This window comes from Pelmatolapia mariae, linkage group LG17, assembly GCF_036321145.2.
Source record: "Pelmatolapia mariae isolate MD_Pm_ZW linkage group LG17, Pm_UMD_F_2, whole genome shotgun sequence".
Classification (NCBI taxonomy): domain Eukaryota; kingdom Metazoa; phylum Chordata; class Actinopteri; order Cichliformes; family Cichlidae; genus Pelmatolapia; species Pelmatolapia mariae.
This window is the reverse complement of record NC_086242.1, coordinates 1,880,426-1,906,072: the sequence shown is the minus strand read 5'-3', so window position 1 is coordinate 1,906,072 and position 25,647 is coordinate 1,880,426. Positions and strand designations below refer to the sequence as shown.

Genomic DNA, 25,647 nt, shown 5'->3' with positions numbered 1-25,647 from the left:
CACAGGGATCAATAAAGTTATTATTGATAAAATTATTATTATTATGGATCTGCATAGGAGGAGTTTTTTATTTAGACTTGATTATTGTATTAAACCCTGAATTGAACACGATGGAACTTCTACTGAGTTAACGCTGCTGTGGCGTTTCTTAGTATTAAAGAATCTGAGCAAACTAAATTTTCCTCGGCTTTAAATAAATAAAAATGTATCATAAAAATGTCGAGAAACTTTCACGTCACCATTTTCATTATTTTAAAGATTGGTAAACGAATGAAGTCTCATTGAGACAAAAGGAAGAGGTTCTTGTGTCAACTTTTCCGTGACAGAGAGCAGATCCAGAAATAGACGAACTGATGATCTAAACCTCGGGCGGGATGACACGCGGTGATAATTTAGTCCAGCTGTGTGTTTGTAGTGCAAATATGTACAAATATGGATGACAGATTTGATGACGGAAACCTAAAATTATAATAAGAAAATAAAAAAATCCTTACAATCAACATTGCACCACGTTTAATCATTTTTAATATTTCCTTTGACAAAAGATTTACATGGGGGACAAATGGATTCGTCTTCTATAGTATTAAACAATATACAGTACATGTCATGTTATAATTAGCATGTGTAAAACAGAATAACAAATACTGAAACTGTCCCTCCTCTTGGATCAGATAAGTCGGGTTTGCTACTCAGTTTGAACTCTCATTATTGGCCACATAGCTCCACAGTTACACCTGGTATCAGTGACGTCGATACAGGGGAAACGTTCAACGTCTGCCGGCTCTCCTCCTCTCCCTGTCGCTCGTGCACGCGTGGCAGCGGTGACGGCATCACTTCATTAAAAGCGATTTAGACGTGAACTACATCTGTGACGCTAACCCACGTTTGCACCGTGTGACACAATCGCGTGTGCGCAGTTGACGCGATAGCGAGTCGGTACCAGGTGTAAATGAGCCTTTATCGGGATTCTCTGCAACAATTACGCTCTCAAGTGTTACTGGTTATACCCGAGTGCGCTTCTTATAAATATACTTAGTGTTTCTCGGCACTGATGATTAGCAGGGTAATGTTTGAGAAGCTGTGCACAGATCTCCAAAAGTCAGTTTTCTGAATATCAAAATGTTTTGTTTTTCAAACGATCCACAAATGTGGTGAGCTGCACTTTGGGGTTTGAAGGCACTTCACTGAAGGCTGCAGTCGAACAGTTGAAGAAAAAAAAGGAAAAAGAAGAAGGAAACGTTCCTGCTCCCTGCTGACTTTTTTCTGACATCAATGGGAAGCATGATGAGGTCACGGAAAGACGTGGAGGAGGATTCATGACAGTGGGCTGCCTAATGCTGGGCAGGTGGGTCTACCGTGCTGGGACACGTCACCTGCTCTGCCTGATCCTGCTGTGTTTTATGCCGGCTGTGTAAAAAAGGACACATCTGCTAAATGAGGTAATAAAGACGCACCGGAGCTCTTATTACAGCTGCTACGTAGACGCTTGCGCGTGACTTCCCAGGAAAGACTGACTATTCGACCGCAGCCCGAGTAAAGCAGCGTTACGTATGAAAAATCAGAGGAACCCAAACACAGCGCCTGGCAGGTGCAGGACCCCAAGCAGCTGCACGCCACAGGCCACCTCTGCAGGTCGGTACTTAATACAAAAGGCTCAAACAGATTCTAAGTGTTTAAACCGGCAACAACAGTGAAGTGATAGCACCATTCAAAACCAGAGCACCACAGGAGAAAACAAAAAAAGGGAAGAACAATTAAAGACGTGCTGCAGCTTCCTCTCATTGTGATGACATTTAGTGTTACGTGGCGCTGCTTTCAGCTGTGACCAGCGGGGACTTCTGCGAAGAGTCGAACCACAGCGGGCTTTCAGAGCACATCACATGTCACGCTTATGCCGTCAGATATGATGAATCATGCTGAGCCACAGTAGGCAGCATGATCTGTAATATAAAAGCAGCTGAAACTGCATTTGGAAAAGTGGGTCATTAAAACTTGGTGATGCATGCATCCTGCACTGCAACGGGGAAGACAATGCAAGCCTGTGGCTGGCGCACTCCCAGCTGCTGAACAGAGAGAGCTACTGAGAGGGTGACATGACTACACATGAGCTGAGAAATGTGATGTCAGCGTTGCTCCCACAGGAGTCTGAACGAAGGCTTAAGGCCGCCTGTGAATCGCGCACCCCTGCGATAACAACGTTCTCTGAAAGGCAGCCTGTTCAGGTGTCTTATCTCATCCTTGCCGTGCATGTTCCCGCAGGCAGCGCTGACTCACCGTGACACGCCGCGCGCTCTGACGTTCCACTTTAAAAATCGAAACGAGCAAACAGACAAACGGCGCCGATGAGGCGAGTGGATTTTCCTTCATTTGGATCCTTCGTGGATGAAACGTCCCCACGAGCGAGCGCCGTCGAGAGAAGCGATGTCGTACAGCCGAGGTGATTACGTTTAAGCAAACTAACCGACATGGCAAGACCGTGGCATGTTCACCGCAGACATTTATAGTCTACACACAGACATCAAGTCAAATCACACGAAAACGAACACGAAATACAAAAGTCCTCAAACTCTTTGTGCAAATCGGACTCTGCTCATACTTCAGCTGAATAACAGCGAGGACTCGATGAATACGCCGATACGGAACAAAGCAACGACATAAAAACGACGTGGTCAAGTAAAAGCTATCTGATAACATAGACGCAGATGATCTACCTGCAACCATATTCCTTTTCTGTGGGCAGGGATGTTCGGGAAAATAATTGTCTTTACAAAGTGGATTTCTGAAAAACAACTCCTAACTAAGCAAATATCACCGCCTAACATAGAAGTTCAAGAGCTAAGGCTAAACTTTTCGGGCACTCAAACAAACAAGCGGGGTTCAAAAGTACTGCAACCAGTCCTGTGGCCAAAGAGAAATACAGTAGCACCAAAATCTTAGAATAAAGGGAAAGTTTAGAGAGACAGAGAGAGAGAGAGGGGAAAGGTAATCTCTCAGTCTCTCTGCCTCTCCGGGTCTCAACAGCCTTCCCTCCAGTGGAATGTATGAACTCAGCTCGGCCCGGAGAGGTGTCCGATCTGGGTCCTGGCTGGAGAATAACAGCTCCTCCGACCAGATATAGGACCGGGCGTCCGTGTGATGGCGTCCCAGTTAGATCCCACGCTCCTGTGACGGAGGCAGAGTGAGGGGTGCTGCTATGAGGCTCAGTGGGAGAGTTTCAGGCTTACTGTGTGAGTGTGCAGGACCCAAAGATGGATGCCGGATGCTCGTGGTGTCAGTGTCCCTGGCACGTCTTGCAGCACATTTGTCTGAAATATGGCCGGCTGCAGAACTTGAACCTGAGCACCAGGGGGCAGTAGGCCACAGTGTTCACATCTTTGCACTCTGAGGAGGAGACAGACAAAAGCTTGATTGGTGCATCATCTTTGTACGTTTTCACCGTTCAGCCCGACTGCTTAATGCGTCGGCCCTGAAAGCTCAATCGCACTGCAGTTTAAGAAAACGCAGGTAGATAGAAAAACGATGCAGAAGCGAAACACAACAGAAGTTTTTTCTCTCTCGCACTAAACAATCCTCAATCCTTTGTCTTTGCACTTTCTGTCATCTCAGCAGCTGGTCCGTCGTTAAAGTCTCCACAAAAAACACTTCTGCTGTGTTTTTGAAAATTTACATTTTATTCATATTCTGTCTCCATCTCCCATTTCTATTGTGTTTTATTCAACTTCCTTCATGCTTTGCGTGCTTTTGCGTTGTTTTTCTATTTGCTGGTGCTGTCTAAAGTTGTAGTCCATTTCAGCGGTCCCAACCTTTTTTTGCACCACGGACCGGTTTATGTCTGACAATATTTTCACGGACCAGCCTTTAATATCCATCTGCTTAGCACTTTTATTTTTATTTAAGTGTTGTCTTACAGTATGTTTTGCACTAAGTACCGCAGCAATTTCCTAATGTTGTAAACCTGCTCAACATTTGACAATAAAACCCTTTCTGATTCTGATTTAAGGCGTCGCGGATAAATACAACAAAATCAAAGCAGTACCGGCACCAAAAAAAGAAGATTTATTTATAACACTCGGGAAAATGCCCAGGGAAACCGAGCTAACGATAAAAACGAAAAAAAAAAAAAAGCACTAAAAACCAATAAAAACCCTGGAAACCATAAATGTCACACCCGAGCCTCAACTCTCGCGGCCCGGTACCGCCCGGGGGCTGGGGACCGCTGGTCCATTCGCCCTTAGCACGATTAGCATCTCTTTTGATTCTGATTCTTGTTACACTGAAAAAACGAGAATCCGATTACACCATGTCAGCTGGTACCACTGCTAACTGGTCAACCAGTTTAACTTAAATGAACAAGATCAGCACAACAGATTGAAGCTAAACACACCAAGCGAAACTTAACTCGGGTGCTTTCACAAAAAATCTACACAAGGCAACTGAGCAAAGACAAATTAAAAAAAATATTTTAATGCTCGTTGTTAATTAAAGTTGTGCTGCAGTTTGTTTATTACTGTTTGTCACCTCAAGCCCTACTTCCTGTTTCAGTTTCTGGTTATTTTTAGTATTTGGCATAAAAATTATTTAGTTTAGTTTATTGTTTTCTTCCTCTTTTGTGCCAAGTTTGTTCCTGCGAGTCCGTCATCCCTGTTTAGGTACTTCCTGTTTTACTTTGGTAGTCCACTGTGACTTTGCTGTATTTCTGCTTCACTCTTCTAATTGTTTCGACTGTGTTCCCCGCCTGTTTCTGCTCGCCTCGTTACCTTTTGTATTTAGCGCCTCATTCTTCCCTCGTCCTTTGTGTAGTCGTCCACGTCACCATATACTTACTAGTATTTCCAATCGAGGTGAAAATGTTTGCTTGTGTTTTTGGAACATATTATGTTTTAATTTTCTTAACTGCATTTGGGTCCTCACACCGCTGCCACGTTCCCCACAGCTGATCGTCACAATTTCAAATTTGGTCTTCAGGCTTTTCGTTACTAAAGCACATAATTTGTTCCAGTTTCTTTAATTGAACAGTTGAAAGGCTGAGATGTGCAGAGGAGGGATAACGGAGATGTTTAACTAAAGATGTGAACCAGGAGGAAAAGATTTATTGATGTAGTGAAGGAGGGTTAGTGTGACAGGGTGAGTGGACGCAGATGATTTCCTGTGGCGACCGCTAAAGGAAGAAGATTTGTTTATTAAACATTACGTTGCAGGACAGTCAAAGAAGGCAGGAAGCTCTCACCTTCAGGGTTGTCTATGCTGACGGGCAGACTGGTGTCACATTTACTCTTGCACTGCTGCATGGCTACAGGCCGCTGATGATCCAGACACTCGTTGGAAGGTTGTCCCGTGTGGGTCAGACACTGCACCGAGCGCATTTCCTGACCCAGACCACACTTTGCAGAACACTACAGCACAAAGACGCATGTTTATAGACACAATGAATCCTGCGCTTACAACTGCAGTCTTTTCACTGAGAACAAAGACATGAGTCAGATGGATATCGCTGTCAATATTAGTGTATGTGAGAGACAGTTACTGTACGAGTGTATCCAGTGCCACGAAAAGCGCTCCTGATTTCCTGTTTTTTCATATTTGTCACTCTTACATGTTTCAGATTATCAAACAAATTTTAACATTAGTAAAAAAATAAACAAAACACATAAAATGCAGTTTTTAAAGGATGATTTAATTTATTATGGCAATAAAAAGCTATCTAAACCAACCTGGCTTCATGTGAAAAGGTAGTTGCTTAACTGTGATTAACCACGTTTTTGGGGAATTTGAGTTTCATTTCTCCGGCTATAACCAGCGCCGATTACTGCCAGACGTGCCGAATTGAAAAATCACTTAAACTGAAGCTGTGTGACGAGGCGAAGCAGGCTAAAGGAAAGGGTAACAGAGGCATTTCTAAAGTTTTGGGACTGCAGTGAACCACGGTGAGAACCATTATCCACAAATGGAGCGGTGGTGAACCTCGCAGGCCTGCGTCAGTTAAGCTCAGAGTTCATGATTCAACAATCAGAAAGAGACCGGGTCAAACGGCGCCGATGGGAGAATGGCTAAAACAACAAAATGAAGGTTTTGGAGTGACTCAGTCAAAGATGCTCTGGCGTGTCCTCAAACAGGCGATAAAAAAGAAACGCTCCGACGTGGATGAATTAAAACTATTCTGCAAAGAGGAGTGGGCAAAAATTCCTCCACAGCGATGTGAAAGTCAGATATCGCAAACGCCTGATTTTGCAGTTCTTGCTGCCAAGAGTGGCACAGCCAGGTTTAAGGGCAAACGCTCTCTCGCATTTTTTCCCCTAACAACAAAATCATAATTTAAAAACTGTATTTACCTGGGTTATCTTTGTCTAACATTAAAATTCGTTTGTCTGTCTGAAACATGTAAGTGTGACAAATAAGCAAAAAAACTAAGAAATTGGGAAGGGGTGAATATGTTTCCATGGCTCTGCACAGCCGAGTCTGTGTTTACCTCTCCCCAGGGACCCGTCACCCACTGAGGGGGAGGGCAGCGCTGCAGATTACAGCGGACCCTGGAGGTGGGCCGGCCATGTTTTGGACACTTGGACTCTGGCAGCGTGTCGCCACTCTCCCCACTCTTACACAAAACCACGCGGTGCCTGTAGCCAGGACCACAGCTGGGGGTGCACTGCAGAGAGAAAAGGAAAGAGAGAAAACATCAGGCAGGAAGGTAGAGAGAGGAAGCCAGGCGAAGGTGCAGCAGGAGGTCGCCAGCTTGTAAAACCGCAACTCTCTCAGCAGAGGGCAGCAGCTGTACAGGAAACAAAGCTGAGAAACTACGAGTTCCTGTAAAACAGCTGGGCATAATTCCTGCCATGGCTACATTACATAAGACGTCAGAGAAAAGTTGAACCTGGACTGATTTCTGACACTATTTAATTCAGTTTCAATTCATCCAGAACTGTGAGAACAAAGTTTAGTTCCAGGAACAAAGCAGTGAACAAGAAGTTTTCATACTGTTGTGGTTAAACAACAACCAACAAGACGTGTCGCATAAGAGAGTCACGGCTCTCCGACAGACTTAAACTTCCTCAAACTAGTTGTCAAATTCCCATGTGGCGGTTTTAACAGCATGCATTCGTGAGTGACGCTGCATGTTCAGAGCTCCGTGCCCCTGTTGTGTATTTCAAGGCTAAGGTACTCTTACTTTTTGTGCTGGCAGACGTTTGGGTTTCTTGGGTTCAACTGGAAAAGAAACGACTGCTTCATCCGAGAGGAATTTCTCAAACTCAGGCATTGCTTCAAAATCAGACACGAGCTGCCTAAAAAACACCGCAAGAGTGCTCTCATGACGGGAAACGCTCAGATGGCCGGCCTACCTCCGACCAGTCCAGGGCCAGCCATTCAGGGGGGCAGCTGTGGTTGTTGCAGGGCTCAGTGAATGAAGGGCGAGGGGGGGTGCAGGCTGAGTCGTCCAGGATCTTCTCCTCCGTTACGGAGATCCTCCTTTTGCATAAGACCTCCCGAGTCTGCAGGCCGCCGTTACAGCTGCGGCTGCACTCTGACCACTCTCCTGTCCACCAGCTAGAAGATGTGTGGATGCGTGTGACGTAACACAAACGAGGACAGTGTAATAACAATAAAAACAGGGAGATGATAGCATAAAAAAGCAAAGCACAGGTAGAATAGGTGCAAACGTGCCAAGCTAATAAACACAAAACACCCCAAATCGTAGAAAGAGTAACAGGAATCTAAACTGAAACCTGCTGCAGTTTTAGACCGATATAAAGTACACAGTGATGACAGACGTTTTCAGAAATCTGCATCTCATGTGACTCCACTCACGTTGGGGAGCACGGCTCAGTGTTGCAGGATCGTCTCTTCTCTTTGGGTTTGCTCTTCTTGTCACAGAAGTGGTTGTAGACGGCTGACTGATCCACCTGCTTCTTACACACCACCTGCTGGATCTGCACACCTAGAGGCAAAAGCGTCTCTTATTAACACGTTTAAGGCATCAACCATAATCATTTAACTCAACTCTATTTATATGGTGACAAATCACAGTCGTCTCAAGGCGCTTTACATTGTAAAGTAACGATCAAATGACCCCCTCTGAGCAGGTACTTGGCGACAGTGGGAAGGAAAAACCCCTTTAACAGGAAGTAACCTTCAGCAGAGCCAGGCTCGAGAAGAGCAGCTACCTGCTGCGAGCGGAGTCGCACACAGTCGTATCTTAAATGCTCGTTTAAGCTGTGAAAGCCAGGGAAGTCTACTTTATAACACGTCTGTGTAGGTTCTCAGTCATCCAGGTGATGTTCGTCTCCTTAGACTATAAGGTGAAGCTTCCACAAAGACAGCGCAACAAACAAAAGCAGCCGTCTGAATGTTTTCCTTCTATATTCACAGCCTCCACGCCAATTCATTCAGAGGGAAAACAAGTTCTTATCACGTAAAGCGAAATGGGTCATTAACTCACAAACGCCGGGGAGGAAAAATAAAAGTTGGCTACGTGTGATACTGCTGAAGCTTATGGAGATTGTGAAGTGCTCCAACGCCTCTGGCTTCGACTCGGACTCCAAGAAAACTCCAGTGTCTTCTCCGGGTCAGCGCTCGCCTACTGGGATTTATGCCGCGGGCTTGTGTGTGTGTGTGTGTGTGTACATGTTTAGAGAGAAACACAAGCGTGCATCGGGTCAAAGCTCCTGACCAAAACATTCTTTGTGAAATTCTTTCATATTTGTTAGATGAGGAAATTCAGATTACTCTCTCGAGTCTGCTGGAAAAACAGGAGACGGCCGTGCACCGAGCAGCTACTTAGCTTAGCGTAAAAACTGAAAACACGGGAGCCGGTCTGAGGTTAAGAACACGTTGCATGAGTGAAACAAGTGTCCTTGAACGCCAGTGTATTTGGAAACAGCTGTGATTTCATACATTCAAAAGCGAGTTAATCCCAGCAGCTTGGTGTTTACTTGGTGTTGGAACAAGTTCATCTAACATTAGCAGCACATTATTTTAGCTACAACCAAGTGCAGCCGGGGAACAACACCCGTTTGTGTTGTTTACCTCCAGCGCAGAGAGCTGAGCAGCGAGACCACGAGGTGTAGTGCCAGGCGAAGCCATTCAGAGGATCCCTGCTGAGGGGCGGGTTGAAACGATAGTGTATCCCTGGGTTTTCTTCCCTCACCAGCACCTATACGAAAAAGGAAAATTCAAGCTGACTCACTTAGTAACGCCTCCTTTTCAGAAGGCCTGCTCAGAGGCGTCTCTGCTCTTGTTCTTACCATGACGAAGAGGGTGATATTTGTCGGCCCCAGAGCTTCGAGACTTTCCGGTCCATCGGCGGGCCGTCTGTAGTGGAACGTGGTGCCGGCGATATTGAACCTGCGTGGCGTGTCAATGTTCAGCTTCCCATTGATGAAGTACTGATCTCCTTTACTCTTCAGTGCTGGGGTGCAGTGAAATAAAAGATTATGCTGATGTGCAACGACTTATGCTTAACTACTTGCATAAAAATCTAACAGAGCATCGTCTTACCAAGGTAGCTGAGGGAGATGTTGAGCTCCTGTATGTGGATGAACACGGACCCTTTGGGAATTCTGACCACCTCTTCATAACCTGAAACACATAAAGCCACACAAAGTCAAAAGCTGAAAACTGAGCGAATGAGCTTTATTCTCTAAGGATCATGGGAATGATGCATAAGTAGTGTTTAGCTTCGTGGGACGCCAATGGGCTAAGCAGAGGCTATAGATTCCAGCTGCATTCCTGGGCAGCGGTCCTCGGCCGCTCCGCACAGCTCTTTGCTCGAGAGCAAGAACTATGCCAAGAGCCAACTTCTCCTCTCCTTTTTCCTTCCATCTGTTTTGGTCTCTTGTCCCCTTTTATGCTCGTCTCACCTCCAACCGCTCTCCCACTGCTTTCCTCAGATCTGTTCTGCCGTGAGGCCAGCAGTCCGGCCGATGCAGCCCTGTAAATAACTTCAGCTCATAGAGGAAGAAGGAATGAACAAAAGAAGAAATAAAGTATACCCCGTGACCTGAGAGTGACCCAGCTCTGGGTCTGTAGGAGGAGATGCTTACTTGAAAAGAGTGAGAAGTATTTAGGCTCAGACAAAGAGTAGCTGTGTGGTAAAGAGAGCAAATGATCTGTGCAGCACCCGGTCCCCGAAGCTTCTCACTGCCTATCACAACCAGACCGGCAGTGAGGCAGGTAGACTGGCCGGATAAAGAGACTTGAGATGTCTACAAATGTGCCAGTGCCTTTTTTCACCAGCAGTCCGAACACATTCAAAGGAATCCTACTCATCTGCCCGGTACAGTGAAACAGTCTGACAGGAAGTCATAGATTTAGGTCCCACATCATGCTCCGCAGCTCTACTGGAGGTCAAAAACTCCACAGGGAGCCCTGAAATCACCGAAACAGAGAGGAAAAGAGAAGCACTGCCTGAAGGCTTTAGAAGTTTAGTGAAATCAAAATCTTGCTGTGGACACGACTGAATGATTCTGCTACTCATAAATCTGCCGGTGACCAGAATAGGCCGTCCTGTGCCTGCAGTTTGAGTTTGGCTGGAGATGAGAACATACTGTGATCAAGTTTGTGAGTTTACATTTAAAATCCAAGTGAGCTAGATCTGCTGGCAGCTCAGTTGTACTGATAAAAATGTATAGTGCCAAAAAATCTGTAGCCACGTTTGTCCATGTGGCCCCAAAGGTGTTTAAACCCCATCAAACACCTTTGGGATGAACTTCAGCACTGGCTGTGCTCACCAGTGCCTCCTTAACTGGTTTGGGCACATCTGCAGACTGCTGCAGATGTGTTTTTTTGAAATATGGTGTGCAACTACCACTAACAGTGCTTGCCGAGACTTGATAGTGTAGCTGCACTGTTATTGCACAGATTGGAGTGGGTGGTCGACCGTGGCCCCTCTGCCTGTATCGTCCTTTGGCAAGAAACAGATCAAAAGCTGGCTCCAGCTGCAGGGGAGCACCACTTCAGCCTTACTAATGGATTTTCTTTTTTTTAAAGGAAACAATAAAGTGAGATATTTTGAGGTTAGTGGATCCCTCGGCTTGGGGTTGACAGGCTGGCCTGGCCACTGTGGTTCAGCTGCCTGCTCAGGGTGTGTCCCCTTTCAGGAACCCTGTGAGGGGGTGAGAGGCGTTGACAGTTGGGTGAGAGACTCTGGAGTTGGTGTTGTGGGGAGAAAGTAACCCGAAATAGATCCGTCGGCAGCAGGACCTCAAGCCACGCTGGCTGGACCTGACCTAAATCTGTCTGCCACGTGTCCCTGGGTGGCCAGTGGATAAATGCACCAACATGTATATAGTGTATGGTGTATGCAACATACGATTATATCTGCACGTTCCTTAAGTGTTTTCCAGGAGTTTTTCTGTGTGTCCTTATGACCCTGGGGTGGTATTCGATGCAGATGTGACGTTTGGTTTCCTTTTTCACGCCAAAACAACGTCCAACTATGTTTATTTGGCAGCTGGCCTGTGCTCTGTCTTAATGCTGCGACACCTTACAGGTTAAGCCCATCGAGTCAACATTTTGTTATGAAGGTATGCAGATGACATGCAGGCATATCTTTCTGAAAACTCACTTGAAGCCCACGCTGATGGAGGGATGCATAGACTCCTATGGCATTCATATAAAAAGTTAAAAGAATATCCAGGAATTTATAGACTTTGTAAAACAGGAATTGCCTTTTTCCCCCAGGTGCTAATGATAAGTGACTGTTACAATCTGTATGGCCAACCTAAAGTCTGGAGTGCATCAACTCTCACCTGCTATGTGTAAACACATCATTAATCTCTAAGCATTTATCAGACAAACTCCGACTACAACAGGTGCTGAAATAAAAGATTGCGTGTGGCCGTGATGTAGAGTTTAGTTACCTTTATCGTATAAATAACCCTTGCAGCACGCTGCTGTGAGCAGAGTTTGCATGAGAACAGACAATTAAATTATATATTTTGAAAGTCTGGGATATCCTAACTCACACCGCAAGGCAGCTTTCCAAGGTGCACTCAGATCCAGAGCGTCCAAATGTGCACATTTCTGGGACAACAGATAAATTACATTGCATAATTTCTCGTGGCAAATACCTCATGTTAACTTAATCCAAATCTTGGAAAAGTGGACCCCGCTCAAATATTGAAAGTAAAAGCAGTAAGTCCCCGCCCCAAATAAAGTCAAGCCTGATCTAAATCTTTATCTACATACACTGAGAACAACACAGCAGCATTTTACACATTGACCGGTGATTATTTTTAGTCCTCTACCTCCTTCTGGCAGCGAGTCGTTGAAGACTCCCTCCACAGACGTGCAGCTGCTCCCGTCGCCACCGCAGATCCGGCAGCGGTCCTCGCGTACGTCTGAGCCGAGGACACGATCGCAACCGACGTGCTGCGGGAAGGGAGAAACTAGTGAGCCGCAGGGTCACTCGGGGTCACGGGTGAAGGGGCGCAGTCAGTAAGTCGAGAGGTGTCAGAGGCCGGCCTGAGGGATTACCTCCTAATGTCTTCCAGGCCACTTTTTCAAAACACAGAAATATCAGATGGTAACTCCAGATGTGTTTTTCTGATCCTGTGCAGACATAAAGCTCTTAGGTTGCTAAACTCATAGCTGTCGACATAAATAAATTTCATGATGAGCGTTACAGGTGGTTTTACTCAAACTGTTTTACAGCGAAGCAAACCTAAACAAAAGAGCAGAAAACGAATAGCAACTGCTCTTATTCTCATATATTCCTGTGGCAGCTGCTTATTGTACAGCAGGATAATTAGGCTTAAGTTTATTATTACTTTAACAGCGATTGGATTGGAGTTCAGAATTAAATGAGTCAAAATGCTGATTCGTCCGGTGGCTTTGTGAGTAGGGGTGAACTATAAAAGCTTATAATCTTAGAGATCCCAACACGTGTTGCCCAGATCGGGTTTCCCTGTCCTCAAACAGCAGAAAATAAAACACATACCAGTTCTGTGTCCATTCGATCAATCTCACTAAATACAACAAATAGAAACATTGATCCAGAAACCGTTATTTTTGAGCTGAAACAATGACTCAGTGAATTAGTTATTGGCACCCATGTCACAATAAACCAGGAACCAGTTCCTCAAAGGTTTGAATTTGATGTTTTTCTTTGAATTCAATTCAATTTTATTCAATGAATTCAATTCAATTTTTATACAGCATCAATTCACAACAACAGTTGCCTCAAGGTGCTTTATATTGTACATACAGAGAAAACCCAACAATCATATGACCCCCTACGAGCAAGCACTTTGGTGACAGTGGGAAGGAAAAACTCCCTTTTAACAGGAAGAAACCTCCGGCAGAACCAGGCTCAGGAAGGGGCGGGGCCATCTGCTGCGAAAGAAGGAAGACAGGATAAAGACATGCTGTGGAAGAGAGCCAGAGATCAATAATTATATAATACTAATAAATCAGATTTACGGGTTTAAGGTTTCACATCATTACTGTATTTAAGTTAATTTGCAGTAACTGGTGTACACTGTAAACTCTTTGGTTTATTTGCTTTCAATACACTTTCTGCTTTATTTTTTCTTCTTTAACTTCTCAGTTAGGTATCTGATCTGTTCCCTAACACACTGAAATATCCATCAAAATGCTGCATGTACCACAGCAACTTCATTAAGTGGATGCATCACATCATATTTTGCTTTGTTCTTCCTACGTTGCTACACACAGACTGCATGTTTACAAGGTGAAGTAGTTTGTAGTAACTCCCCTGGATGAACGCTGCACTCCAAGTAAACTGTTAGATTTATCCAGACAATTCCTTTTTCAATCTTCGAGACCCCACAGACATTCCCCAACAGAAGAGTTCTTGTATAAAGACATACCGATTCTCCCTCAGCTGCCCCTCATTGGGCTGAGCCGTCCTGCTGCTTCCTGGGAGAAAGCACATGTCTCAAACCCGTGCCTCCGCCGAATTATTTGGGTTTGTTGATTACTCTCACTGGGGCTGTTTGTTTTTGAGCGGCTAATTTGCACTGTTCTCGGTAGATTGTGTTGGTCATTACCGAAATAAACCTGCTGCATCTTTGTTTACAGGTTAGCGCATTGTTAGCAGATCACCCGCAGAAGTTTCCACTCCTATCGCCGCATTTTTGCAATCGAAGCGTCACGCTAACTTAAATCTGGCCCTAGATTTTAGTTTGACATGTTGTGAAAGAAACTCAGTCATGAAAATGACCAAACCCGCTGCAAGAGAATCTAAAATAATTGAAACTTCATGTAGATTTTATCTTAGGAATGTCAAGTCGCAACTGTGCCAAATTGAAATCTTCAAAAATCAGCCGATCCACAGAATCCTGTTTGTTTATTAACTGGGGCAGATTAGCCAGTGAGCGCACAGGTCGCACCTGCATTTACCTGAGCTGTCATTTCAAAGAAATTACAGGTGTTACTAATGTTTTCTACACTCTATATTTGCACCAAAGGGGACAAAGAAATAGACCCCAGCAGATGTTTGCAACAACACGTCCTCAACATCTGTTCCCCTGCCCTTTCCCACCTCCCACACTTGTCCATCGTTCTTTCTGTTTCTCCTCTCTTTGATTGTTAGACGGCAACTTTGTATCCAAAAGCAGCTTGAAGTCACAGATATGATGAGAAAGAGATGTCTGTGCAGTTTAGCTAAAGTTTTATGTGTGCAATAAACATATAAGAGGTGGACTGCAGACAAAGAAACTGCATGAACAAAGGAAAGGATGGGGTGGAAAGTTGGGACAGAGAGAGAAAGGAGTCGAGAGGTGTAGAGGGAAAAAAGAAAAAGCGAGAGATAATAAGAGCAGAGTGAATGAAAGCCAGCCTGCAGCGCAGACAGACTAACAGCTGAGCTGGAGGGTCACCGAGTTCCTACAGAGCAGAACAGAGCAGACTACAGAGGGAAGGAGGAGGAGGGGGGTGTTGATAAACAAAGTCATCTTTTTGGATGGAACTTCCTCGGCTCCAGTGAAACCAGTCTGAAGCGCTTTTATTAAAGCAGCTTACTGGGGGGTAAGTGGCAGCGGAGGGGAAGCTGAAAAATAAAATCTTTTGGCACAAAACTGAGCTACAACTATTAAACAACAAGCTGGATATCCTGATTAGATTTTTCTGCCCGCGCCACAGTGGAAGTGCATCCAAAATAAACCCACTCTGATTCAGTGGGATCCATGTAAGCTGCACTATGTTACCACCAGGGTTTCTTTTGTCTACATTCTTCTACAGACGGGCCAAAATCCACAGCAGTTTGTTACTTTGTTTTCATTAATGAGCTTTATGCTCACTGACAGGTTAAGCATGTTGTTAGGTTTATATTGTTGGATTGCCATTTATGCTTAGAAACATATATTCATATATGCTTAGAGTTTTATAATCGATTGCATAATGATAGAGGTCTGATCCTTAGCAGGCTGCAAAGACTCTGTGTGCCTCCCAGAGCACTCTGGCATACACACACATCTTAAGGTCATGAGAGAGGTCGTACCTTCTCTTACTGATTTATGGTATAGGAGGACACCTACTCTGTATCTGTTTTAGTATAAGAGCCCTTTGTGTAGGTGGACCACTGGACTCCTGGCACCAGCTTTGGGGAGTCGTTCACAGGGTCACATCTTGACACACACACACACACACACCTATACGTACACACAGATAAGGTACTCTTTGTTCACATGTATGCCTGTGTAAGACGTCATATGTTAATGAACTTATGCATAGTCATGTAACCACAATAAAGAGCAGTGTTACGGGGGAAGCTGGCTGAGAGCGACTGGGGTTCGAGCGGAAGGAAAAGGCGCTCGTCACAGTTCTCTCCCTCGTGCACGAGATCACACAAAGAGCTCTGCTCGGTGTCCAATGCTTTTTGCCATTGTAGTAGAATTGTCTCGTTCCAGCGGTGGGTCTGTGCCAGACAGACCAAACACATGTTATTTAGAGGCTCCATTAGGTTCACAAACATTAATGTTAAACCACATGGTTACTATTCATTGCTGAGCACAGTTTGATTGGTGGTTGGTTCCCGTGATTGCCCATAGTTTGAAGCTTGGTGAAACACAAACCAGAAACAAAGACTGTTTGTCTGTTTACCACGAAGCAAACATGTTCCAGCCGTAAACCCACACCGTTTACGGCTTGCTTCGCACTCACCTACAACTACTTACTGAATCGTTGGCGGGCGTTTGCATGTCTGTGCCGTCTATGCAAACTAAAGGCGACCGACGTGCAACCATCAAAGCAAAAACCAATGAGCGACATACAGCGGTCCCTCGCTATCACCTTTCACGGCCTCGCTGTTTCGCTGATTTTTTTGGTGCAATTTTGCATGCTTTTTTTTTTTTTTTAACAGCGCATTGTGTTCTGCGTCCTGATTGGCTGTAGACCACTGTCAATCAATCTCCTCCGTGCCGTGTCTCCTGTCCAGTACAGAATGCGTTCAGCTTGTCAAATTTACATAAATCTTCGATCGCTAGCAGCATGACTCTGAAGTGCTGCACTGCATGTTTGTTTTCTCCCCAGCAAACACAACAATGTCGACGAAACGTTTTGCACCGTCAGAGGCTCCTGCAGTAGCACCCAGAAGGCAGAGGATGCTAACCATCGCACAAAAAGTTGGACTTCTGGACATCCAGAAGTTACCGTATTTTCCAGATTATAAAGCGCATTAAGCGAAACAACAGGGTTTGATCTTTGGCTTCATTCTATAATCCTGGACTTATTTTTCTACGAAGGTTTGAACTTTGAGAGTTTAAACACGAGATAAAGTGTGAAAATGTTCATACCTGTCTGAGAAAAGTGTATAAAGTGTGTAGTGAGGGGTTTTACAGCCTTAAAACAAATATAATCATTGTAAAAAATAAAGTTGGCTACTTCGCGGATTTCAGCTATCGTTATTTTTAGAACGTAACACCCGCGATAAACGAGGGACCGCTGTATACTTAAATTTCTCCTTAACAACCAGTGGTTGCCAGGCAGTTGCCGACTCGTCTCGATGCTTTTGTGACCGAGCGTTAGGAGGATTATTGTAAGAACTTCGGGGGGGTTGCGTGCCAAAGAAGCCAATAGAAGAGCTTCGTGTAAAAATATTACATGGTGACACGTCTGAACCCCTAACGAGGGATTTAAAGGGGCTGAGGAGCGTTCTGTGCGAGCTGGATTTTATAACTTTATAAAGCCTTACATGCACAAAATGCCACAGAAATCAAAATTCAAAAAGGATAATAATCCTAATAATGTTTTTAAGTGGTTTAGATTAAGAGAGCATTAGTTAGAGGAAGGCTGCTGAGCAGCTGACTGTGATGACTTGCAGCTTTTAGTGTGTATACTACTTAATGGCGGCTGTCCAGACCCTTGAAAATGACTATAAACAATATTATCTTAGATGAAAACAATTTTATGTTGAGTAATTTTAAGCCGTCTCCTCACTTCTAATGGCCGATATTTTGGCTGAAGGCAAACACGTGCAACTCACCTTACACTCTCCATTTACACACACGTCCAGAGAGTCGTCTCGGCACGGTGTGCCGTCCACCACAGCGGGAGAGCGCTCGGTGTAGAAGTTGTATCCTTCTGCGAGGCAGTTGAGAGAGCAGGGCTTCACCCCACCTGGATATCCAAACAGATGGCATCAGTTTATTACTGAGATGATATTGGAGGACATTTTCAAATAAATCCCCCAAACTGGTGATTCTGACTGCAGAATAACAGGTGCTAAATAGGCCTCCTGTGGGCTTTTTCTCCCATCTTACCTACTGGTAGTACAAATGCTCCTCTGATTTAGCCACTCTGACACAACTCTAACCAGTGTGAATGTGGGATAATATGGAAATGAGGGTAAAAGCATCGTATCCTGACAGGGCTGCAGACAGAACAGGCAGACTGAGAGAGAAAAGAGTGGAACGGTACAAGTACAACCAAAGTACAAGCAGCTGAATCTAATTACATCTCTGCTTTTGTGGATATGCACATACGGACACAAAACTACCTCAATGAATGCATATAAACACACACGCAGTCTACATGCTTCCTGCTGAGGGACCTCTTAACGAATCTGAGCGAGAGCGAGATTTCTGTTGGGAATCAACATTAGCATCCACAGCAATTACATGGAAAAGCCAATCAGCTGAACTAACGCTTTAGATGGGACATTTCTTACAGTATTGATGCTGTAAAATGAATTTTGGGGGCAAAACAGAGCGATAAACACATATACTCAGTCAGAGTTAAGCTCAATATCTTCTTTAGTGTTTCCCAAATGTGTACATGTATGTGTAATATTTATTATGCAAACACACCAACATACTTAAATCTAAATCTGTGTGCATGCACACGCACACACAGCATTGCTAAAGGTCTTCTCCTGCCAAGTGGCATATACTGTATCATTCATTAATCTGTGCACTTTGCCAGCTGCTCCACTATTTGAGTGACTGTCGACATCAGCTTGGCGTGCGTTTGTTTGTGCTGGCGGCGCTAAAGCAGGTACAGCGCCGGGCCGCAGAGAGAGAACGAAAGAGAGTTGGAGAGTTTGTGCTGGCAGAGCTCGCAGACAATAAAGCGGTCCGACCGCGGAAAACTACAATTCCCATGGTGCCTCGCTTTGGCAGGGCAATCACAGCAATCACTGCAGCAGCAGGGTGTGTGTATGTGTGTGTGTTATAACTTGCAGGGTTTTGGTGTATGGAGTGTGAAAGTCGAATGTGAAGGCTGTTGGACCGAGAACAGTAACAGAGAGCAGCTTGACAAAATGCTTATATGGAGAGAGGCTTTTTAACGAACTGTCCTTGGCTGTCTGCGCCGAGGGAGAAAGGCTGCCTCTGTTCTCCGTGTCGGAAACAGAACTCGGAGACGGCTTGCATTACGGCGGGCTGAATAAAGCAAGAGGAAGGGAGTCGTCTATGGGGGGGGGCAATGACAGAGAAAGAATAAGGGAAAGTGAAGCAGTCTCCACCGAGCGTGACGTTATAAGGAAAAGGCTAAAATGAGCATTTGAGGACAGAGGAGTGATCTGGCCTCAGCGCGGGGCAGAGACGATGGCAACGTTCCTATTTTAACAGCTGCAAGGGATTTCCATTGTAAAATCAGCTGACTTGATGAAAGGAGCACTTGTTGCCTGGAGTTGGAATCGGATGGCTGACCATCTCTGTAACCCATTATGTTACTGGAGGGCCAGATTAAAGGCAGTTATGTCGCTGAAACGATTTATCTTTCACGTCCAGGTTCAGCGTCTAGTGCTCATCAGGAGCGAGGAATTCCTGCAAGGCATTGTGGGATGCATGGCTCTCTGCAGCCAGCATCTGCAGGCCAGACAGGGGCGAGTCTGCAGCAGCAGAAGCTTCGATTCACGTTTTGCTCTCTCTCCACACATGCACGCACGCGACAGTCTTTACCCTCATCTCCTCTTTTCCTCTCTTGGCTCGCGTCCTTCTCACCTTCATCTCACCTGTACTGCCCTTTTATTCTATCCTAATATCACAATTCTACGCGCTCAAGACACAAACCGTGGTCCAACTGTTTAAGCAATGAAACAAGGAAAACAGGAATGACATCTCAGGATCATGGAAAACTTTCCTTTAAGCCACATTTTTAAAGGTAAACATGATTTTAACAAGCTTATAATCACTCAGCAGATATAGCATGTAACCCATATGATTCAGCTTATCCAGTAATCACTGTGTTCTTGCTGTTCAACACAAGAGAGCATTGTGTAAACATGTGAATGGACTGATATTTTAAGTAAGTAGTGGAGTAAAGAAGTAACTGAATTATGATGCGACCTTAACCTTGGATTTTACTGTTATCTATGTTGAATTCATTTTTATTTTATTTCTATAGCACCAAATCACAATGGCTCTAGTCTCGACGTGCTTTGTGAAGTAGACACCCTACAATAACACAGAGAAAACCCCAACAGTCAGATGCCCCCCCGCCCCCTTTGAGCAAGCACTCGGCGACAGTGGGAAGGAAGAACTCTGTGTTAAAAGGAAGAAACCTCTGGCAGAACCAGGCTCAGGGAGGGACTGGTTGGGGGTGAGGGAAGGAAAACAGGACAACAGACAAGCTGTGGAAGAGAGCCAGAGATTAAGAAGAACTAATAGATCAGGGGTGTCGAACTCCGGGCCTCGAGGGCCGGTGTCCTGCAGGGTTTAGATCTCACCCTGGGTCAGCACACCTGAATCAAATGATTAGTTCATTAAGTAAAACTTGGGGTTAGTGTCTTGCCCAGAGATATCCGCTAACCTTCTGATTAGTGGATGTTCATTATTTTACCTGCAAACCACCACTGACTAACCTGGTCTGGTCACACCTGATGGTCTGGGAAACGTCTGCTAGCTCACATTAAACTCGTGCATGCACACAAACCCAAGAGAGACGAGCACTACTCACTCACCTCCTCTGTAAGGCTTCCAGGTGTAAAATTTCCCCCGAAAGGGGATGCTATCGAAGTTGGAACACTGAATCTCTCGGAAATCCCGAGAGCCTGCAGGGCAGTCCTGTAACATACACGTGCACACAGTTTTATACGTGCGAGCAGAGGTCTATGAAGCGACCACATAAAACACATTCATTCAAACCACATTCCTCTTTTTCATTACAGTGGTTTGACTAGTTGATGAGAGCAATAATGATGATGATGATGATGAAGAGCCGCAATACTCACATCTATATTGCAGGACCTGAAGCGTTTTCTCTCTCCTAGGCAATATTTCCCACCAATAGTTGGCCTGCAGTGAGACACAAAGAGATCCGACGTCCATCACGTAGCACACAGCACTGACTTTTAGCCTTCCCGGCCTTTGTGTTTAAATTCACTGTCACGCTTTCATTTTAAAAACTGCATTATTGTTTTTTCACAAATAGAGCTGCAGTCTGCCATTTTCACATGACTGTTGGTGTTAAACCGTAAACAAATTCAAAGAGAACGAAGCCAAAACAAAGATGCAAAATGACGCTTAAAACGATACAGGAGAGTGTCGGGCTCAGTTTTGGGTCGATCCATTTTCAGTTTAATCAGTTCAAGACCAGGCATCTGGCGGCTGCAACTCAAAAGGTCATTTTGTGATCATCCCCACTCCGCTGCTGCCCGCAAGAACATCTTGGATTAAATGATAGGACTGATGTTTTCAGCGTGTTTGAGTTTGAAGAAGCAGCATTTAATGGCTCATTTACTTCTGCCCTATGGCTTTGGATTTAATGTAACCAGTACTGAATAAATACCAGTTTGGAAAACTAAAAACATATAATGAAAAGATCCTATTGCAATTCAAACATCGATTACCAGGCTTCCATTTGCACACATGGGTGGGCTGGCTGTGTCCATCCTGAGCTGTGTGTTTTGGATGTTGGGCTATAATCTGGAGATCCTCTGGACTGAAACAACAGCTCTTATAATATATGAATACTTACCATCTCATATGGTCATTTAACTGCAACCACAGAAGCTCCACCCACCTGCTATGCAAGCTTTCCTTTTATGAGGGGCAGCCAATGAGAAGCTACAAGGCTTATTACAGAGGATGAACCGAGACGTAAGATAAATATGGTTCATCTTCTGAATCACTTTAGTAAAGTTCAATAATAAAAACATGCAGAACACACTGGCTAAGATGAGGTGAAGCTAAATCCGTACCTGGGGCTGTCGCAGTGTCTGACAGAAGAGGAGACGCCACCTCCACATGTTCTGCTGCACTCCTCCCAGGGAGACCACAGACCCCAGCCTCCATCCACACCCTGTGGGCGAGTCCCGTACGCTACGCACACCCTCTTGTAGCACCACTGCACAGTTGCAGATACGTGTAAGTATAGCAATTATCATATATGTACAGCAACATCAGGCCTCGACATATACGTTCTAATCTCAAAGAGAAAACAAAAGAAACACACGTGACTCACAAACCTACCAACCCAAGTTTACTGAGATGATATTTTTCCCTTTTTTAAATTTGTAATCGTACAGATATTTTCCTTTCATCAAAACAAATTAACAGCCGAGCCTGATGACGTACTGCTTCTTTATTCTCGTGATCACTCGGCTCTCACTTGCAGCCATATTTGGACTTTGTTTTGCTTTACTGCTTTACGCCCTAATTAAAACAAAAGAGCGTTATTACCCCTTTCTCTATGGTGTTGGTCTGACAGATGGTTCCCTCTGCAGCGGGAATGCTGGTTGTGATACAACGGTTGCTCTTACTCATGCACCAAAGTTCACTGCAGACTTCCTGTGTGTGTGAATGAAAGAGAGTAAAAAGAAAAAACATTTGAGACGGCGAGACGTGCGATAAAAGAAAACAAAGCATAAAGCGAGACAACCTGACGGTCTCTTTGCGTACGATCAAAACCCAGACGTGAGAGCAGATGCGTGTCTTGTTCGCCTTCCTCTCTTCTCCCTCTGTAGCAGTGCCTCTAACACCTGGCGGTGGGGGGTTATGTTTTACTGTGTACACGTGCTCTGACCGCGTAGTATCAATAATAATGAGTCTATAAAGCAGTTTGCTGTTCCAGATGTCCGCTCACTCTGAACCCGGCTCCGTAAAACTTGACCGTGCAATAAAGTGGATGCAACATAAAGTGGATGCTATTAAGTGAAGGTACCGCAAGATGTTTCACATCACAGATTTGTAAGGAGGGAGTGAGCAGTGAGATAATAATAGCTGAAAGGCAGCCTGGGGCGCCTGCGAATGGACGCACGGTGAAAGAAAGTGAGGCTCGTTTTTTAAACAACACCAGTCCACAAGGATTAGCTGACTGTAAAGGCTGGCAGAGGGAGAAAGTGTGTGTGAGTGTTATGGTGGGCACCGCATGTGGGATGTGGAGATGTTTTGCTCCACAGATGGTCCTGGGTTTTTGTTCTCAGATTCTGGATTCTCGTCTCTCGGTCTTATTATTCTGCTGTTTAAGGTTCTGGTTTTGTGTTGTTGGATTCGAGAGTTCCCGTTGTGCTTTCCTGGGTCTCGGTTTGACGCTGTTTATTTATACAATGCACCGGTTTTTAGTTTGTCTTGGTTTATTATAGCTGACTGTATTAATAATGGTTTCCCGTGTATTTGTTTAGGCACTGGCCCCTCTGCGTTCCCCTGTCAAGTGCTAGTGTTCATACCCGTGTCTTTGGGATTGTCCTGTTTTACTTTGAAGGGTTTATTTGTCTTCAGTTCTGCTTCCTGTCCATCTCCCCTGATTCACCCGATTGTTTTCACCTGTTGTTTTCCTGCGTACAGGCCGGTGTGTCCCACAGGTGCTAACCTGTTTATTTCCATTTAGATTTAAGTTTCTTTGTAGATTTTATTGGTTTTCCATGTTTGTGGACTTTTGATCCCACTGGGACTTTTGTGTTTCTTGGATTATTATTCAGCTATTAAAGTCTTTGTTTGTATCCTATGCTTCCTGCGTGCCACATTTTGGATCCTCTCCAGCTTTAAACTCTGCACATATAACTGTGTCAACCAAGGTGTTCGAGGCACTGCGTACACCTCAAGGGCGGAAACTTCAAAGGGCCTAAAAACAAAAAGTGTGCTGCGTGTGTGTTATTGATGACCGAATGCATTGCAACAAACTGCTCCTTTCTGCCTCTCGATGCCACACGCAGTCTCAAACTGACACTGAGGGTCTTCTGCTGCATTCATAATTGTCTATAACAGCATGGATACTTAAGACAGGTTAAATACTATCACTTTTTCCTAACACAGCATGAAAGTGCAATTATATGGATGCCTGTTTACACCACTTTTGCAGAGTTACAAAAATTTTGGGTCGTTATGTTGAACTTTACATCGAGTACCAACTCGACTACCCCCAAAGGGCAATTCTAAAACTTGGACGTTTTATGCTGATGTCAGCACCGGTTATATGAAAATCTGTCCATCCTGCTTATCCAGGGTCGCGGGGACAGCACCCTGAGCAGAGAAGCCCAGACCTCCCTCTCCCCGGCCACCTCCTCCAGCTTATCCGGGGAAAGTCCGAGATGTTCCCAGGCCAGCCGAGAGACATAACCTCTCCAGCTTGGTGTAGTGGCTAGTGTAGTATATTCATCTTCCTGTGTCATTGTAAAGACATTTCCTAATTTGTTTGACTCTGACCTTTGACCTTGGAGTGTTACATACCATAATGGTGTATTTAATTACGTTTACTCATATGGTTGGAGCAGAATAGGCTGAAATCTCCAAGCTGTAAAAACTTTTAAAGTGTAGTTGTGCAGTGTGAGTTGTTTATGGCATCATTGTGATGTCACAGGACGTCTTATTGAAAAAAAGTGGGTTGTACAGCTCTCTGTGTGTCCTTTCACATCATTTTTTTTTCAAGGTCAACTTTGGCCTTGGGCACTAACAATGAAGGTCAAAGCCAACCTCGGCACTCATGTCACGGTATATTATCAAGTTTGAGACCACCCATAACAAACTGGAGGTAATATAAAGTTTTTCAACACACTAACATGAAATCTTTTTTCTCTCCAGTGGCAGAAACAATAAAAACGACAGACATCGCTTAAAAGTTTGTCCGTGGATCTTTTCAGAAAACATACTGTAAGAAAAATTATATGAATTTTACCATTTCAACTGACAAATTCTGTAAAAGTTGAGCGAAAGATAAGTGAAAATATACCCACCGCGTATTTGCACTGTCGAGACCTGACGCCGTACTGGAAGCGGCACTGCTCGTCTGCATCGTAGGCCTGACCTGGCGCTGTGGTGGGGTACACAAACTCCTGCTTTGGCGGGACGTTGTTCAGGCAGGAGCCCATACCTGAGCTAAAGGTGCAAACGAGGAGACAGAAAGAAAAAAAACAGGCTGCGGTAAGTTTTCCCGCTCCGTCTGCGACTCGGATGTTTCTCTGACCATCAGAAACTTTACACCAGTCTTCGTGAGACCGTTCCTTCCTCAACCCTCACATTTACAAATTATTTATGCCGCTGCAGATAATCTGACTCACTCCAGGAAGCTGGTGATGTAATCCCGGCTGCAGGCGGACCAGATGAACGGATTTGTCTTCATGGTGATGTGGTCAGCCATCAGCTTGGCAGTCTCCTGGCTGCGGGGCCCGCAGGCGTTCCCCATGCCGTCATGGTTCATCCCAAACCTAAAGCCCATGATGATACAGTGACAACACTTTGAGGCCATGTGGACGGGTAATAATCCCTGCAGCAGCAACGGGGACAGTGGAAAAAAGATCACTGTTGATAACCGAGAGGGATCTAAAGAACAGACGTATGAAAGATTACGGTCCACAGCTGTCAGATACGTCCACCTTCCATCTATCAAAAAAAATCCCACCAGATGTTTCATTAGTATCATCTTAGGACAGCGGTCTCAAGGAGAACCTGGTACCCTGGTGGTGTTGTTGTTTTTATTGGACATCAAGTCTGGGACTGATTTACACCTCATAAAGGCACATCTGTACGGCTTTAAAGGGGCTTAACTTCTTAACTTGCGTGTTATTATGTTTGAATAACAACAAAACGGCCAATTTTGTGTCACATGGGGTCAAGTTCAGAGCTGCCATTCTAATTAGGTTACTTTTATAATCAATTTTTAAGGAAGTTTGTCAGGATTTGTTACTCTAGTATTAAATGCTTTCGCCTGGAGAAAGAAAACACGCCTTTTTTCAAGTCAAAGATTTTACACATCAAGACGTAATTAAAGAAATATCATCAGAGCTTTAGAAGGCTCGGAAATGATTTAAATACAACC

The 25,647-nt window shown here is 44.7% G+C and overlaps 1 protein-coding gene across 3 annotated transcripts in view; it reads right to left on the bottom strand.

Annotated features, from left to right (window-relative positions):
• Positions 1-512: 512 nt before the first annotated feature.
• The window catches only part of adamts10 (ADAM metallopeptidase with thrombospondin type 1 motif, 10), a 51,975-nt gene continuing 26,840 nt past the window's right edge, over positions 513-25,647 (bottom strand). For all 3 annotated transcript variants that reach the window (XM_063500807.1, XM_063500808.1, XM_063500809.1), the window contains 16 exons: positions 24,890-25,036; positions 24,566-24,707; positions 22,077-22,184; positions 21,596-21,741; positions 20,627-20,690; positions 20,357-20,459; positions 17,438-17,571; positions 12,240-12,363; positions 9,490-9,570; positions 9,237-9,400; positions 9,019-9,145; positions 7,801-7,930; positions 7,335-7,539; positions 6,467-6,643; positions 5,228-5,393; positions 513-3,381 (listed from right to left, as the gene is read on the bottom strand). In XM_063500807.1, the coding sequence (XP_063356877.1) occupies positions 3,272-3,381; positions 5,228-5,393; positions 6,467-6,643; positions 7,335-7,539; positions 7,801-7,930; positions 9,019-9,145; positions 9,237-9,400; positions 9,490-9,570; positions 12,240-12,363; positions 17,438-17,571; positions 20,357-20,459; positions 20,627-20,690; positions 21,596-21,741; positions 22,077-22,184; positions 24,566-24,707; positions 24,890-25,036 (2,128 nt within the window). In that variant the 3' untranslated portion in view covers positions 513-3,271. The remainder of the gene's footprint in view (positions 3,382-5,227; positions 5,394-6,466; positions 6,644-7,334; positions 7,540-7,800; positions 7,931-9,018; positions 9,146-9,236; positions 9,401-9,489; positions 9,571-12,239; positions 12,364-17,437; positions 17,572-20,356; positions 20,460-20,626; positions 20,691-21,595; positions 21,742-22,076; positions 22,185-24,565; positions 24,708-24,889; positions 25,037-25,647) is intronic.